The sequence below is a fragment of the Elgaria multicarinata genome, chromosome 3, assembly GCF_023053635.1.
Source record: "Elgaria multicarinata webbii isolate HBS135686 ecotype San Diego chromosome 3, rElgMul1.1.pri, whole genome shotgun sequence".
Classification (NCBI taxonomy): Eukaryota; Metazoa; Chordata; class Lepidosauria; order Squamata; family Anguidae; genus Elgaria; species Elgaria multicarinata.
Genome location: NC_086173.1, coordinates 113,023,460 through 113,041,752, shown reverse-complemented (window position 1 = coordinate 113,041,752; position 18,293 = coordinate 113,023,460). Strand labels below are relative to the sequence as shown.

At 40.0% G+C, this 18,293-nt stretch overlaps 1 protein-coding gene and 1 pseudogene across 2 annotated transcripts; one reads left to right on the top strand and one right to left on the bottom strand.

Moving 5' to 3' along the window:
- The first annotated feature begins 4,109 nt into the window (after positions 1-4,109).
- Positions 4,110-11,169, top strand: SELENOK (selenoprotein K). 2 transcript variants are annotated; one of them, XM_063121282.1, is made up of 4 exons: positions 4,110-4,219; positions 7,738-7,828; positions 9,268-9,360; positions 11,076-11,169. In XM_063121282.1, exons 1-4 carry the CDS (start codon positions 4,201-4,203, stop codon positions 11,167-11,169), a joined length of 297 nt encoding a protein of 98 aa, XP_062977352.1. In that variant the 5' UTR covers positions 4,110-4,200. The 2 variants fall into 2 exon arrangements, with proteins under 2 accessions (XP_062977352.1, XP_062977353.1); XM_063121283.1 differs by having other exon boundaries at positions 11,076-11,160.
- A 2,824-nt stretch (positions 11,170-13,993) lies between these two features.
- Positions 13,994-18,044, bottom strand: LOC134395446 (zinc finger MYM-type protein 1-like; annotated as a pseudogene).
- Between the last annotated feature and the right edge of the window lie 249 nt (positions 18,045-18,293).

Below are 18,293 nucleotides of genomic sequence, written 5' to 3'. Positions count from 1 at the left end.
CTGACTAATTTAATTTGTTTTAAAGTTACCTCACTGGCATAGGACTGGCCTACCTTGCAGGGTTGTCATGAGGGTAAGAGAGGAAAAGAGAAATGAATTTAATTTGTTTAAAGGTTAACTCACAGGCCTAGCACAGGCCTGCTACTTTAAGATGATTACCTCGCAGACATATATCTTGGGGGGCCGAGCAACACTAGGTAGAAACTTGAAATTTGGCACGCTGGTGGTTCGGGCTGTAAAATGTACCAGAAAAATCTAAAAACATGAAATTTGGGGTTTAAAATATTTTTTAAAGAATTTAATAAAAAAAAATCTGAGGCTTATGCCTACAACTCCCAGCTTGGTTTGGGTGGAACTCCCAAGAGTCTTCTCTTGCCACCAGTAGGGTGACCATATTTTGGAAAGCAAAAAGGAGGACAACATGGTCGGCCCACAAGGGGGCGTGTCCAGCACCAAGGGGGCGTGCCCACCCAAACATAGCCTTGGTCACATGTCTGATTTTACAGCACACATTTAAGACAAATGTGTTCTACATAGCATCTTAATGTTAACATCACTGAAATAAAGAACAAGTGAGAGATTCAATGTATCTGAAATTAACTTCACTCACTCCTACTTTTGTAGGTTTTGCTGTACTTTGAAGCTTTTGCTATGCTTTGTGTGATACAGTCTCCCCTTCCCTCAAATATCTTTTTCTGACTGTGTCTTAACTCATTGCATGCTGCTGTTGTTGTTAACAGGGTTTGCTACTGGCCAGCCGGATGGCTGGCTTTTTTTAATTTCAATTTTTTAAAAAAGCTTGTGTATAATTGTCACAAGTTTCTCTACTCTAACATTAGGGTGGGTGTTGTGGCAGTTTACCTAAAGAATGGAGATCCCCTTAACGCCAAGGGCTGAAACTGCTCAATATGCAAAACCCCAAAGAGGAGGTTTGACAACCTGAGTTCGAAGGATATGGCTCCAGCAGTTTTAAAACACAATAATTTTAAAACTTTGAACTTGTTAAAAAAAATCCTTAAAAAACAATGGATGAACAGATCTGATTCAAATCTGGCATGGCTAAATCTCTCCTTAAGAGCTATCGTGGTGCCAACTTTCAGCCCTTTATCTTTTAAAAATGTCATTTTTAAAAAATAATTTTAAAACCTCAAACTTAAAAAAAAAAATCCTAAAACTCAATGGACGGACAGATCTGTTTCAAACTTGGCATAGCTAAAGTCCTTGTTAGGAGCAATCATGGTGCCAAGTTTCATCTCTTTATCTTTAAAAATAATTTTTTTTAAAAAAAAATTAAATCCTCAAATTTTAAAAAATTCCTAAAAATCAATGGATGAACAGATCTGTTTCAAATTTGGTATGGCTAAAGCTCTACCTAAAAGCTATCATGGTGCCAACTTTCAGCTCTTTATCTTAAAAATGACAGTTTAAAAAATAATAATTTAAAAACCTCAATTTTAAAAAAATTCCTAAAAAATCAATGGATGAACAGATCTGTTTCAAATTTGGTGTGGCTAAAGCTCTACGTAAATCCTATCATGGTGTGAAGTTTCATCTCTTTATCTTTAAAAATGCCGATTTTTAAAATAATAATTTTAAAACCTCAATTTTAAAAAAAATTCTAAAAAAACAATGGATGAACGGATCTGTTTCAAATTTGGTATGACTAAAGTGCTTCCTAAGAGCTACCATTGTGCCAGGTTTCATGTCTTTGTCTTAAAAAATGACGGAGTTATAAGCATTTTAGTTAATTCCCATTAGAGCTGCCCTTTGGAAAAATCTGGATTTCCCCTCCCCCTCCCGGATTTTTCATCAAAAATCCGGGCAAAGCCGGTCATATGGTCACCCTAGCCACCAGACTATGACTCATGGTCATGTCCAGTACAAATTGCTATTATTCCTTCAGGACATTCCATAAATAAAATTTCTTCAGCAGGAGATATTGAAAATTGCTTTATTCTCTATGTGGCTCTATAGCAATGGCATAATGCCACTAGCACCATAAGGTGATGGGTTGACCATTTCACTAAAACAAATAATAATAGTGCCATGGTGTGTCAGATAAAAGGCCCAAGACACCAGTGGCCTTGACCATCTTGGCTCTCTGCCAAAACCTGTTAAATGAAGATTTTATATAGTAAATTATGCCAATAAAGTATTATGTGTTCTGGTTGATTTCCTTTTATTCATAATAATAACTTCAGAGTACATTCATAAAACAGTTCCACACATCCACTGAGATCTGCTTCCCATCTATATGTTATTCAGGTATCTGGGCAATGCTGGGTATATTTTGAAAACATATTTTTAGGTTTGCATCTTTTTTAGCTGCTAGAAAGGGTGTTGTGTGTCCTGATGGTTTTTGAAGTTTAGACGGCTGCTCCAGCCAAGGCATGATGGGAGGTGTAGGCATTTCAGGTAAAACAAAAAATGTGGTTTATCATGAAGCTCTAATTTAAAATACAGTTTGTATTAACACAATTTTCTATTTATTCTAACAAAACAATTTACTAACTGAAACAAACTAAAAAAAACTAAAGATGATTAAGTTGCATAGAAATTTATTATATATCAAATAAATGTTATAAACATTATTCATGGAGTCAAGCAACGCCGGGCATATCAGCTAGTGGTTCTATAAAAAGTACAAGAGGACAAATGCCTGCCCTAAGGAGCTTACAGTGTAAAACTCAATAAAGAGGATGGAATAGAGAAGGGGGAAACAAGGAAGCAACGACTGGTTGTTTCTGTTGCATATACTTAGGCTTAGCTACAGGGTGAATTCCAGTAGCGTACAAGATTTGTCTAGTTAGAACTTTACTCTATTGCTGTTAAAGGCTGCAGGTGAGTTCTGAGATGGGTAATTTACATGCTGTTGGCATGACAACAATTGTGATAGCTGTGCTTGGCCAATAATCTTTCCCCAGCTGTACTTTTCTTCAATGAGGAAAAGAACAGGAGGTCTGATGGGGTGTGCGGAAGTGGAGGGCAGAAAAGAGCAAAGAGGATACCCGGGAGGCAAAAGACAGCAATGCCTTACGTTTCAAATGGTGAGTTACAGAAAGTCACATAAAAGAGTTGTGTGATGAAATCATTGTCAAAGCAGAATTTATCAGCCCCGAGATTACTCAGTGGTGGAGGATGTTAGAAAGGATCTAGAGCAGAGGGACAACTGGAAATTCCATAGAAATGGCATTTCACCCAGTTATGTTTTATAGATGCTGTATTAGGGGTGTGGTGTGTGTGCCCCTCTAACAGTTGTTGAACTACAGCTCCCATAATTCTTGACCACTGGCCATGATAGTTGGTACTGATGGGAGCTGGAAGTCTAGCCACTTCTGAAGGGCTATGACTCCTCAGCCCCATCTATCCGTAGCAAGTGAACAGAAAGAGTTTGACTAGTAATAAGCAGAATAAATTTTAAAAAAATGAAAAAGTAAGACGAATGGCATTAAAGAGTAAAAACTAGGCAGTTTATCTGAACAAAAATAATTCCTTGATTTTCGTTATTCTGAGAAATATTTCCAGGAAAGTAGAGACATTTCCTTGGTCTGTTTTAAGTGTTTAATTATAAAAAGTATGCTCTACAATTATTTTCTGTTCATACTCCTGCTCATAGGTTCAGCTCTGGTACTCTTTCATCCCAGTTGTATGGATGCCTATGAAAAGCTGCTCCCACATCATAAATAAAAGCAATTAAATTTACAGCATACATACTTAAAAAACCATGTACACAAAAGCACACAAACAGATGTGGCCATTAAAGGATGTCCCCATAAGCCCATTAAGCCAGGACCTAAAATTTCCTAGCTGCACCACGGCAGCTAGACCAAGCTTCCGGTTTCTTCCTTCTTGTCGATGGGCAGCGCATACTTCCGCCACCAAAATAAAATAAAATAAAAGACCGCTGAATGAAACAGGAAGTCCGTCCCTCCATTTCCCCCCAGACGATGTGTTTGTGCTGCTCTACAGTTTTCCTATCTCTATGGCAGTGAGGCGAGCGAAGCCTTCCAAGTGATTGAAAGACGGAGGGGGCGGGGCTAGGGAGAGTACCCATCCCTCATCGAATAGGAAGCTAGCGACGCAAGAGCCCAGCCCCGCCCCGGTGCGCTTACGCCTATGGGGTCCTTCCAGCTCTGACTTCCTTGCCGTAGGGTCAGATCCGGGATCGCACAGCGCTTGCTGTGTGGAGGTGGCGCAGCGATGGTTTACATTTCGAACGGTGAGAGGCAGGGATACCGGTGCGGGGAGGAATCCTTTATTCTGGAGGGGCAGCATAATTGGAGAGGGGGGTGACGACTGCGTGCCTCACCCCACAAGGACTCTGCTCCTTTTCTCCTCTCTTGCACCTCACGGGAGGAGAGGATGGGGAGAGATGCAGTAAACGTGTATCATGCTTTTGTACCCTGACCAAGATTGGCAGCCGCTGCTGCCACCCTGATTTATGTCATCATGGCTACTAAACAGGACGAGTGTCTCCACCACGCCCGTAAACATGCGCTTAAAGGACGTGGTGGTGGGGGGGGAGTCTGTTGATTGTATGGCAGGGTTTAAGGTGGTGAAAGGATCGTTCTTAAAGGCTCTGGGGGAATCGCGTCAAATGGCATGAAAGCCCTCCACTTTGGGGGTGAGGAGGGAGGAAGGGAAGAGAACGATCATGATACCCGCAGTTGTGTTACTCGCGCAACCCTGAAGCCGTTTTCGTGAGTGACGGTAAGAACGCCTTTTACCTGGCATGCGCTACTTATAAATCCCTCTTAAAATGTGAAAGAAAGAGCCATTTCTAGTTGTGAAGGCGTCAGCCGAGCTAATGCAATCCTTCTATCAAGTTGCGACGCGTGGTCAATGCAGTTTTCACAACATTTGCAATTGTGTGTGTTTTATGGTTTCGTTTACTTTCCGCAACATTTTCCTGTTTCTCTCTTCGGCCTTTCACACCAACAGTTCTTTCTGATGTAACAGATTCTTCGTATGGAAAGATCTGAGTGAACCAAGTCTTGCCTTTTCTGCTCCATATTTCCTGAAAGGCTGTAATCCTGGGGTTGCTAATTTGGGGGTGAACCCCATTTAACTTTGAGGAAACTTGCCTAGGAAGAAGCTGAACAAATGGCTTCTCAGAGCACTCAGTTACTACATTAATCTACTTGTCTAATGTATCTCAGTTCTCTAGTCCTTGATCGTGTCACTCAATACAAATCCACTTGACCTCCTTACATTTAAAATAGCAGAGTACTTTGTTCAAGTGGTCATGGATTCACCCCACCCCACCCCCTCAGTACTGGTGCTAGAGAGGAGCTATGATTTCAGTAGCTTTGTGCAGCAGGAGGCAGCTGATAGCTTGAATCTATTTTTGTTGCTCACTAATCTTCCTAAAAACATACTTCCTTTATTACTAGGTTTTTTGCAGGTGTTAACTTTTAGGACTAGAACGGCTGAGAAATATTAAGTGGTGGTGGATTTATGCATATTGTCTGTAGTTAACAGTTCTGGTTGTTTTCTTTTGAAGTAGCTGTATCAGTTTGCAGCAGCAACACAGACACTAGGGCTACAATCCTCTGTGTGGATCCTACTTGGGGATGAGTTCCGTTGAACTCTGTAACTTCTGACATACATAGGGTGAAGATGTAAGGAAGCTACTACAAAGGAGTAGCTTAGTGGAGACAGGGCTCTTGAGTAGAGACAGGCCTAGCATGGGCACTTTTTGATTAGCAGGGATGCTGGTGCCATCTGCCACACCTTTCAGACTTTCCTGTTTCCTCTGAGCTTAGCTGCAATCCCCACTATCGGATGAGGGTGGGGAATGAATTTTCTCCACAACAGCATATAGTTGTGAAGGAACATCTCTTTCCATATATACCCAGGCCCTAAGATCATCCTCAGCGGCTCTTCTCCGGGTGCCCCTGCCAAATAAGGTGAGATTGATGGCTATCAAAGAGATGGCCTTTTCAGTGGTGGCACCCCAGTTGTGAAATGACCTCCCCGGAGAGGCTCACTTGTTGGCTACATTGTGGTCTTTTCAGCACCAAGTAAAGACCTTTTTATTTTCTCAGGATTTTTGTCCTTTAGTTTTAAAAATTGTGTTAGTGTGTCTTTAGATATGCTGCTGGTCTTTATCTTGGTTACTACTTTGGTTCTATTCTGTTTTAAACTTGTGGTTTTATATTATGTTTTACTATGCTAATGTATTTTATGCTTTTAGGATTTGTCTTGTTAGCTACCCAGAGAGCTTTGGCTAATGAGCGGAATAGAAGTGTAATAAATAAATAAAATAATAAATTGTTGTAGGCTATCACTGTTCTAATGCAAAGTATCTTGGGGTGGTCTGGTTTTATTTGGGCAATTAAGACACAATAATTTTGTAACAGACCTGCTCCTGATAGAGATAAAAGCTGCTAGAACTGTTTTGCTGATATGAATCAGCATAGCTGACTCCATGTTTGGACTCTCCTTGGGATGTTGCTCTGGAGACTGCCATGATGAACACCTGCACTTTAAATTTACCACGACAGCACTGGGTTTGCAAGTGGTGGGTGCACTGAATCAATAGTACCTGATGCCCAAAATCCATATAGGGCAACGCAAATTACTCTACAGCTCAGTTCAGACATTTTCCTCAGCGGTGGGTTTAGAACTCCACGATGGAGTTTTTACATCACTGTTGAAAAATGTGTTGTCTGGTGGAAAAGTCCACCCCATGGTGGAATTTTTTTTGGGGGGGGGGGGGGAACACTCCACGCAGAATATCCACGCTGTGCAGAGAGGAGTTCCTGCACAACCGTTGAGTTGCATGTTGTGTGGAGGGCTCTGTGGACTTTTCCATTGCGTTGAGTGGACTTTTCCCACTGGCTACAGAGTTCCCTGGCAAAAGTGGCAAAAGGAGCAAGTGCCACTCTAGGAGAGCTGCAAGGATTGGGTTTGTTTGTTTTTGCAGCAATGGCTGATGGGATACCATCGGGAGGACTGGGGGAAGAGAGAGGGCAGAGGAACTGTCAATCAAACGTCATGATGGGTTTTACTCAACTTCATGGTAACACACAGTCTCACAACGGTGGAGTTAGAACATGTTGTGTGGGGAGTACCTTGTAAAAACTCAACCATTGAGTGGAGTTTTCACACTGCATTGACTAATGATTTATCTGAACTGAGCCTATGTCTGAGCCCACGATGCCTAGCAACTGTGGTGTAAATCCAGCAATGTTAGGTGGGGTGGGTGTGTTTTCACTGGTTATACATTTGTATGTATTGAAATGGTGGCTTGAAGTAATTTTCTAGACTCGAATAAACTTAGAAATTACTATTGGAACTTTTGGTAAAATTCCAGCTTAGAACTACTTGGGTGAATATTTTAATGTCAGGGAAATGTTCTTTCATATAAATGATATAAAGGATATGAGTGCAGTAGACTTTCTGGCCAAAATCCCAAGGACCATGCTACTACTTCTGTGTACCCAAGAGGGCTTTGGACTCGAACTTTTCAAACACAGCTCCCCATGGACCTCTTGTTTTAAATACCATTTATCACTATACATTTTATTTTGATGTGTGACTTTCTGGAAGTGTGGTTTTGTTTGCTCTTTTGCATATTAAAAGAAAAGAATGCAGTTCGTGAGTTAACTTTTTAAATATTTAATTTTAGCAAATACTGCTTTCTCATTCTCATATTGTACATTTATAATTTCTCCTACTGTACACTTATCATTGTTCTGAGATGATATTCATGATTATTCCTGTGTCTTGCAGGACAAGTGTTGGATAGCCGGAATCGGGCTCCATGGAGTTTGTCATCTATAACTGACTTCTTCTGGGGAATAGCAGACTTTGTAGTTCTGTTGTAAGTAGAGTTGTTGCCTTAAGATTTGCAGTGTGCAGCTTATCCTCGGAGACATCTGAGGCTTGTCCAACCATATATCATGATATAAATTCAAATATATACAAAAGGATGCAACCAACAGCCAATTAAATAAATTGGCAAAACTCCTATGAGGTATAATAATAGATCTAGCTCTTAAGTCTCTCATGAAAACCCATGTTCATTTGATGAAATATACTCTGGTCTTTTCTGCTGACAGTCATGAGCTGGCAATACTCCAGAAAGGAAAATAAATATTTCACAACTTACCGATAGTTACATTTAAGTTGTTATCAAAATTGTGAATTGACTTCTAGTCATTTTGGTTATTCCTTTTTCATTTTACAATTGAATGAATCATTTTACAATTGAATGAAGAGCATATATCTCAGTAGCTAGGCATTCTAGCCTTCTGTGTGCATCCTGACAATATTTTAAAGTCTTACAAAGTATAACATACTAATTAAAATTAGGTTTGTTTCAAATTTAAATGGATTTTGTCAACATTCAGTTAAATTTTCAGTTCATAAAAAAAGAAGTTTTAGACCTTTAAAAACAAGAAAAAAACTTAATTCTGAAGTAAAGGTAATAAACTTTGGACCTGTTCAGATGACACGCTAAGCCATGGTTAGGCTGCTAACCCTTTTGCAGCAAATGGTTAGTGAGCGTGTTTAAAACCATGGCTATGTAGTCACCATGGTTAGGAATGGTTCACATGCCATGTTGTCATGGTTCACATGACACACTAAGCCATAATGTTTAGCTCAAAATGCTTAACCACCGTGGTTTAGTGCGTCATCTGAACAGGGTCATTTTGTAGAAACACTATTTGACAGTTCATTTAAGAGTATAACAGGGGTGGGCAACATGGTGCTCACAGGCACACCAAGACCCAAGTGTACCCATCTGAGCATGCTTTTCCATACCTCTGTTAAGGTCAATGAAGCAAGATCGCTACGTTGACTGTAACAAAGGTGGGGGAAATGGCTCCCTGCTGAAAAATGCCATTTTTCATTTTTCTTCCCCCCACTCCCCACCGACCCTTGCAGAGTGGAATGGCTCGGGGTAGAGGCAAGAAAAGTGAGACTCCAGAGGAGGGGGAGTGTTCCAAACACTTTAATCCCCATTGCATTTTGAAGTGGTATCCGGGACACTTCTTTAAAATGTCAAATGTGCCTACAAAAGTTGCTTATCCCTGTTGCCATGTCTGAGCCTTAGTTAATGTTTTTAATTGTGTTGTACCCCACCTCGATCCAGAGGGAGAGGCGGGTAACAAATAAATAAATAATTTTTTATGATGATGATGATGATGATGTATTGGCAAACACTCAAGAATTTCGGGCAAAATACTAATACTGCTGAACAATCTGATTGGGAGAAGGGTGTGATGTTCAGTTAACAGAAAACTTGTCTCCTTTTAGTTTCCAGAGCATTATTCACCCAGACATGAGAAGAAGAGGCTATACATCTTCCTCCTCCTCCTCCTCGTCCTCCAGATATGATGATGGAAGAGGGTACTGCTATTTCACTTTAATTTGGATGATACACATTGTGAGAAATCCTGATGTCTTAGCTCAGCCTTCCCAAATTGTACCTTCCTGATATTTTGGACTTCAGCTCCCATGAACTCCAACAAGAATGGCCAGTGGTCAGGAGTGCTTGGAATTGTAGTCCAAAACATCTGGAAGGCATCAGGTTGAGAGAGTCTGCTTTAGTTAAAAGCCCAACTGTCATTTGTGTGTTTACTGGAACGTGTACATATTTATAAACAATATGTGATATTTTAGATAGAATGGTTTATATTTAGGTCTAGATCACATGCAATCCCAGTATGTCAGCTTTAGCAAGAGCAAGGCTTCTCATTTAAAACCTTCATTGTGAGTTAGGGCCTATGCATGGAAAATTCCCAAACCACAAACTGTTCTCTTCTAACCACCCTGCTTCACAGTCAACAGAGTAGAGCCTACCTATGTAAGCCTTGTCTCATGCTGAAAGTTCGTTGCGTGGTTTGGGATGGCTCATAAATCCAAGGTTCACTTCAGTGCACCAGGTGCAAAACCTACATGCAGAGGCCATGTATGATAGGGCGACCATATGAAAAGCAGGACAGGGCTCCTGTATCTTTAACAGTTGTACTGAAAAGGGAATTTCAGCAGGTGTCATTTGTATATATGGGGAACCTGGTGAAATTTCCTCTTCATCACAACAGTTAAAGCTGGAGGTGCCCTGCCCTCTTTTAAATCTGGTCACTCTAGTATAGCTCCTGGAGCTTTAACTGTTGTGATGAAGAGGGAATTTCACCAGGTTTTCCACATATACAAATGACACCTGCTGAAATTCCCTTTCCTATGCAACTGTTAAAGGTACAGGAGCCCTGTCCTCCTTTTACTCTAGGTTCATACCCTATGTATGAACCTAACCCTAATTTCAGTGCTATTAGAATCTTCCAGATTTAGTTCACTTAGTGTCTTTATTTCAAATTATTTAAAACATTTGTATCCCGGCCCTATATCACTAGGATCTCAGGGCGGCGTGCAGTTAAAACTATGCAATATAAAACAATAAGTATACACAGCTTAAAACAAATTAAACCATTAATCAAGTTAAAACCAGTATATAATTTAAAAGCAGTAAAAAACAAAACAATGAAAACAATGTGCAAACTTGGTGAATTTAGCTTGCCAGAATCCTTCTATTCCCCTTCTTAAGATGTGAAGTGACTCTTGATCAATACATGTATAATCTTTCATTGTATTGAAAAAGGACTATTGTAAATGTTCTGTAGCCAGACAGCACAATCCTTGATATGTCTACTCAAAAGTACATCCCATTGTGTTCAGTGGTCCTTACTCCAAGGAAACTAGGCTTGCAAAAAAGCCTTAAAGGAAGACTGTTTCATTGATGATAGAATTCCAAAATCTATTTGAGAATAGGTATTGTGTGTAGTCAATGGGAAACTAGAATTCTTCTTGGACAGCGTATCTGAGGAAATTTACTTAATAGGCATCTGCTCTTTGCATTTTGCTTACAGAAAGGAAGAATTCTTATAGATTTTAGAATAATTTGAGATCAGCCTGTCATTCTATTGTTCACCTAACTAAGCAAGCTAAAGGAAAAGTTATAAAGAACATGCTGTTTTTTTTTAATCAGATTGCAATTTACAACATTTATGGAAGTGGAGTTATTGAGTGTGTGGGTTTTTATTAGACTTTTCCTGTGTTTCTTTTAGACCTCCAGGATTTCCTCGTCGTAGAATGGGTCGAATAAGCCACTTTGGAGGCCCAAATCCCCCTCCAATGGCTGGGGGTGGATGAGGAAGGTAACCTATATCATCTCTTGCTCCTTATATGTGCCATCAAAAATCATTTTTAGTTTAGCTCAAGAATGATAAATGATTCTTTTGTAAAGTGGGAGAAAGAATTCTAATATTTGATAGAAATAAAAATAGAGAGTTTTAAGTAGTTACAGGTCAGGTGGGTGAGATTTTACTTAATGCTCACTTTTTTCCTTATTCAAGAAGGGAGTTTGTACATTATATAAAATGCTTAGGGGTTGGGGGAAAGATTTGTTAATGGACAAACAAGTGTTCTTGTTTTTTATTTGTGGGTTCAGATCTGTAGTGGCTTCACATTTTGAATATTTATTGGATTTCAGTAAATAAGTTGAGATAGGAGCAGGCATGTAATGTATCAAGAGGAGATTGGAATCCATTATTACAATTCTTCCATTTACAGAAATTCAGTGTATTTCATTACCTCAGGGGTGGGAAACCTCAAGAGGTCTGGAGCCATTTTCACCACTTGGACCTCCTCTCCATGGGTCACACATTCCCCCATGGTTGTTGAAAATGGAGGAGGGTGGAATTAAAACACACACAAATGAAACAAAATGGTGTCCAGAGATGCTTTGGAGCACCAAAAGGGTCAAAATTAGTTTGCAAACAAGGTAATTTAACCTTTTTGGTGCTCCACAGCAACTCTGGATGCTATTTTGTTTGAAAAACAAACTTCTTTTTTTTATTTGGGGGGATCCCTCAAATTTTAGGAAGTGAAGTGGATACACTGGGTGCTGCATGTTGCATTACATTATAGCAGGATGGATAATAATACTTTGTTGGTTTTTATGTTAAACTAGCAGAAATGCCCGGTGTTGTCCTGATCTCATTATAATCATACTTTAAAAAATTACATTCTAACTTTAAATTCTGAACGTATCCGAAACATTTTTTAAACAAATCCGAGACTTTGGTGGGCATTTCACTGACAAAACACGTATAACTCCCAGCATGCCTTGGCTGGGAGGGCAAACTTACTGGGCTCTGGGAACAATGGAGCACTCATGGCCTCGCCTGCACTGGCTACATGACACCCTGCATAGGTCCCCACAGGGCGTGAGAACACCCTACAGCTGCCCGTGTCCCGTGAGAGCGAGGCACAGCGTCAGTGAGGAGCGGAGGGAAGTTTCTCTCAGGGGATGCGGGCAGCTGTGGGACACCGGCGTACACAGCGAGGACCCATGCAGGGTCTCGAGTGACCGGGTGGGCGATTCCCCGAGATCAGCGCCAGCGAGGCAACGAACACCCCATTGCTCCCAGAGCCTGGTAAGTCTGCCCTCCCAGCCAAGGCATGCCAGGAATTGTAGCATAATGGCCACCAAAGCTACAGATTTTTTTTTAAAAAAATTGAACACCCAAAATATATATTTTATAATAAATAAATAAATAAATATATAATTTAAAAGAAAAGCATGTCAAAAGACCTCAGCAGCACCCATAGTTGCGTTACTTCTTAGATCATAGCCAACGTATACGACCCTAACAAAGTCAAAATATCTAACCAGTCTCGCTTTTCCCCTTAGGTAAATGCCTCCTTTAAGAGGCAGGCAACTGGACATACATATTTACAAGACTGAAAGGACCTGCTGGAGGATGGACCAAATGGGTCTGAGAATTGTAAATGTGTTGTCTAAATTCTTCACTGCTCTGTGAATTAGCAGAACAATGACGTTGTGCTGGGAAATCTGTTTTCTAGGATCCAGTGTAACTGAAATGCAGTTCTATTAAATTAAATGCACCTATTCACCGTCTGTTTTAAGCCTTTTTGTATAGCTTGTGAAAACTTTGTTGTAGCTGTAAAGTTATAAGAAATACATGTCTTTGCAAAAACACGGACTTTGAATCTTTTTAAAAAAACTTTTAACGTTTCACACATCTACATGAAATGCCATTTTAAAAGGATAACCTCTGGATACATGAATCACACTTGCAGTATCTATTTAATAACTGCATTTCCTGTAAAACTATTTTTTCTTGTGCCAGTAACTTTTTGGTGTGTGCAGCTCCTAAGGTAATCATGATTTGACCCATTGCTAGTGATACACTGGTCTAAGCTGCTTTCAAATTAATAAGAGTTGATGATTATGTTATTGCAGGATCAGAATTCTTTTTATTATTCCTTCCATGTGAACCTTTCCAGAGGGATAGCTGTGCTGCAGCCTCACTAATAAAAGAGACTTGTGGCACCTTATTGACTAACAAATATAGTGTGGCATAAGCTTTCATAGACCAGAATTCACCTTGTCACATGCATAAAGTATTAACCTGAGTTGGAGGGTATATACATGAATGAAGAGGGAAATGAAATGCAAGCGACACTGAAAGTAAAAATAATTACAGTGACCATTCAGAAAGGTTTGTTAATGTTTCATGCTTGAGTCTTCCTCTGAAGTTCCTTTTTCAAGTATATCTACCTTAAGCACAATGTGTTCTGGGAGGTTGAAATGTTCTTCTATTGGTTTCTGAATATTGCCCTTTCTAATGTTGGATGTCTCAATTTATCCTTTTCCAAAGAAACTGACCTGCTATCCTGTGTAGAACGCAGGACATTACTGGCAGATAATAGCACATTAATCACACTGGAAGACATTCATAGAATCATAGAATAGCGGAGTTGGAAGGGGCCTACAAGGCCATCAAGTCCAACCCCCTGCTCAATGCAGGAATCCACCCTAAAGCATCCCTGACAGATGGTTATTCTATTATTATAATTACTATTGTAAGCTAGATAGAATGTGCATAGTTTTTGTTGTGTGATAACAAGGGATAACAGCTGCTGTTCCACAACCAGTCCCCTTGTTTATCCTCCTTCCCTATGTGTGGAATAAAAGTTCCACATGCTGCAACAAGGGAGAGGAGCATCAAGGAAGTTAATGCAACAACTACTACTGTAGTTACAAAAGTTTTTTAAAGCTGTCTGAAAAAGCTCACCTCTTCCTCAGCCTTAAAACTACATTTTGTGTGTGGAGAAAGTGTAGTATTGGCTTGCAGTCCTCTTTTGTTCTTATCGTTACAGAAATTGTGATCCCCCCCCCGCCCCAATTCAGTGCTGTACTTGATAATGAAGTACAAAAGTGCTTTTACGTTGGTGAGTCCCCCAGTGGAAATGACTATAGCTCAGTAGCAAAGCACATGCTTTGGATGCAGAATGTCCCCAGCCAGGCATAACTCCTGTTTGAAAGGCTGGAGAGCTGCTTCTAGACAATACTGAAGTAGAGGAACAGTTGGTTCAAGCTGCTATAAGGCATCTTACTATACTACAATCCTAGTGCCAAGCTCTATGCTAAGGGTGAGCAACTTGTGGTCCTCCAGATGTTATTGGGTTGCAACTCCCCAGGGCCGGTGCCAGACTATTTTGTGCCCTAGGCAAGGCGAGCTACTTGCACACACAACCCCAAAATTGCCAACTTCAATTTTTAAGAACAGATGTTTTGTAGAAAAAATAAAAGGCACAAAACTTGGAACTGCTAAATTTATTTTAAATTGCAAGAATAAGTAATAATCATTTTTTGATTATCTTTCACAAATACAAAAAATATTTTGGCACACATCATTTTGAGCTAAAGGGCACTCAGTATAATGCATACCTCTGCCACTGGCAACACAACATTAAAACCTTTTATTTCACACACCTTTAAGTATATATATTCATCCAGATCAAATGCTGATGCCAGGGCATGTTCAATTGATATAGTTGCCAAGTCAACTGGTCTCTTTTCCAACATTGTAGAGCGTATGTAAGTTTTTATAAGTCTGAGCTTTGAGAAACTACGTTCACCACTTGCCACTGATATTGGAAGTGTGAGAAGGATCCTTAGAGCAATGGAAACATTATTATTATTATTATTATTATTATTATTATTATTATTATTATTATTTGTATCCCGCCTTTTGCCCAATGCTGGGCCTCAAGGCGGCCTTACAAAGTTTAAAATATACATGGGGGGGGGAGGGAAACAAAACCATAAACAATTAAAAAATACACAACAAAATTATAAAACATTAACATAGATGGAGGGCTGGATTATTCTCCAAAGGCCTGCTTGAACAAAAAAGTTTTAGCCTGCTTCCGAAAGCCCATCAAGGAGGGAGCCAGCCTAGCTTCCCCGGGAAGAGAGTTCCAGAGCACCGGAGCAGCCACCGAGAAAGCCCTCTCCCATGTTCCCACCAAGCGTGCCTGCGAAGAAGGTGGGACTAAAAGAAGGGCCTCTCCAGAACATCTCAAAGCACGGGCAGGCTCATAAGGGAGAATACGTTCTTTCAAATAACCTGGACCCGAACCATATAGAGCTTTATAGGTCATAACCAGCACTTTGAATTGTGCCCGGAAACAGACTGGAAGCCAGTGGAGCTGTTTTAACAGGGGAGTTGTCTGCTCCCTGTAACCAGCCCCGGTCAACAATCTGGCTGCAGCTCTTTGAACCAGCTGGAGTTTCCGAACACTCTTCAAAGGCAGCCCCACGTAGAGCGCGTTACAGTAATCCAATCGGGATGTAACTAAGGCATGTGTCACCTTAGGCACATTATCCAGGAGTTTCTGCTGTAGTATGGAGAGAAGTACTTCTTGTGGCAGCAGAGACTTTGGAAGTCTTCGAGCTATTGCTATAAGTTCGCAACACAGTTCTGCAGCATCAATATCTTTGTTTCCGTTATGCACTAATGATTTTTCCAAATTCTTGCAGTTCTTAAGTATATCTTCAGTAGATTTTTTCTTTATACTGTATATATCATACAGGAAGCCAAATAGGAAATTATATTGTTGTAGCTGCTGGAATCTCTCTTCAACTGATTGTATGGCCATGTCTAAAATAGCATAGTAGAAATCTACTTTGAATTTCTGTTTTGGATCTTGTGGTGCCTCTTCTTGGGCCTCATACTCAGACTGCCATTTCTTTCTCCTGTTTCTAACTTGTTCCATCTCAAAGTTTGGTAGTATCTCTAGTTCCTTTGCAATATCAGTAGCATCTGTCAAAACTTGTTGAAAACCCTCATCACACCTGCAGTCCAGAAGGTAATTCTTGGTCACTTGCAATTGCCTTGTAGCTAAATTTAAATCAGCTTCCTTATTTTGTAGTAGCTTGCTTGTAAGATTGACTTCAAAAAGGATGTTGTACCATGTAACAAGGGATACCACAAACTTGAACTTACTAATTGCACCAGCAAGGGCCTCAGCTTCAATTCGGGAAGTATTTCCAGATGAACCTGTTAGGCTTGTATCATCAAAGATCTCTATTAAAGCATCATATATATTACCAAGATGATATCTCAGTGATTTCAAAGCATCGATCTGACTCTCCCATCTTGTTTCACTCAATGGCTTAAGTGTTATGTCTAAATCTGGTATATGGCTTGTTAGAATTTGCCAACGCTTAGTCGATGCAGAGAAATAATTATAGATCTGTTGAACCAAACTGAAGAAACTAGTTGCTTCCAGACAACAGCTAGCAGCATCACTGACTACCAAGTTTAAAGAGTGTGCATTGCAGGGCACAAAAAAGGCACGTGGGTTTATGTCAAGGACTCTCTTTTGTACGCCATTTTCTTTGCCTTTCATGTTACTCCTATTATCATAACCTTGACCACGCAGATTTTCAATTGGTAATCCCATTTGCTCAAGCTGTTTAAGAAGAGTTTCTGCTAAAAAGGCACCTGTAGTCTCCTGTAATGGAACAAATCCCAAGAAATGTTCTCTTAACTTCAGGCTCAGACATCTCATTAGCTGATGGTTTGATTACATCAACAAAACGTACAGTCATTGTCATTTGCTCAATATGACTAACATCAGGTGTGCAGTCCAGAATAATTGAATAGTATTTGGCTGAATTTGTATGTGTTAAAATTTGCTGCTTTATAGCACTGGCTAGAAGCTGTATAAACTCATTTCGGCTATCTTTTCCTAGGTAGTGAACCATTGTTTCTTGATCTGTAACTCTACGCAAATGTTCATTCATGATAGGATCAAAAAGGACTAGATATTCTACAAACATTAAACATTTTCCATTGCTAGCACTGTACAAGTTTTCATTTGTACCATGGAATGACAAGTTTTGCATGCCAAGAACTCTGACCAAAGCAATCAAGCGTTGTGAGATTTGTCGCCAATATTGTTCTTCTTGCCTAATTTCCTGCGGGTTAATAGCATCAATCGTTTTTCCTTTAGATAAGCGCAATTCAAATTCACGCCAGGCTTGATAATTTTCTAAATGGTCAGTATCTCGTTCATGTGAAGAAAGAATTGCTCCAATCTTCTTCCAGTCTTTTGAACTTGTTCCTTGTTGAGATGATGCACCTCCTCCGTTTTTGCTGAACAACTTACAGCAAAAACAAAAAACCACATCTTTTGAGGTTGAATATATCAGCCATGGACGGCACACTTCTTCACCATTTGCTAGTCTCCTCTTGTAGTGTAGAGGAGAAAATCTTCTGTTTTTTGAGTCTCTGGGGAAATTATGTGATACAACCTGCTGTGGTCCATGTTGTATTATAAGCTGTCGCAAATTATCACTGCAACAGTAGGGCCATTTGGCAGGGTCACTGTAATTCAAGTCAGGCACAACACCATCTTCTTTGGCAGACTTTGCAGTGCTCTCACTTTTCTTGACATCCTCTTTTTCCTCTGTGTGTTTTCCAGAAATATCTCCAATTTGTGAAACTTCTGTCTTAGAGTTTATATCATTTGTAGTAGGAGCACCACATTCAGCTCCCCCAGTGCTAGTTTCAACAAGAGTACAGTCATATTCATGTTCTTGATTTGCTTTCTGTGTATGAAGGTATTTCAGGAAGTACCCCTCTTGCTTTGCTTGCTCCTCAGCTTTTTCTGCCTTTCGTTTGCGGTACTGGGCTCCAGAAGGTTGTTTTTTATCAGCCATAGCTCACTAGAAATAATATATATATATATATATATATATATATATATATGAGATCACTGTGATCCAAATTGAATTAAGTTTAACAGTATTGTTGTCCCCCCAAAAGACTAAGAAGGTCCGTTGCCTGGCACACTTGTTTATCTAATTAAGCACACAGGGGTAGAGGATACAACTTAACCTTTATTTCCAGAGCTGCAGCAGTGGGGTACCGGCCAATTGGCAAATCGAGCACACCCCACAAAAG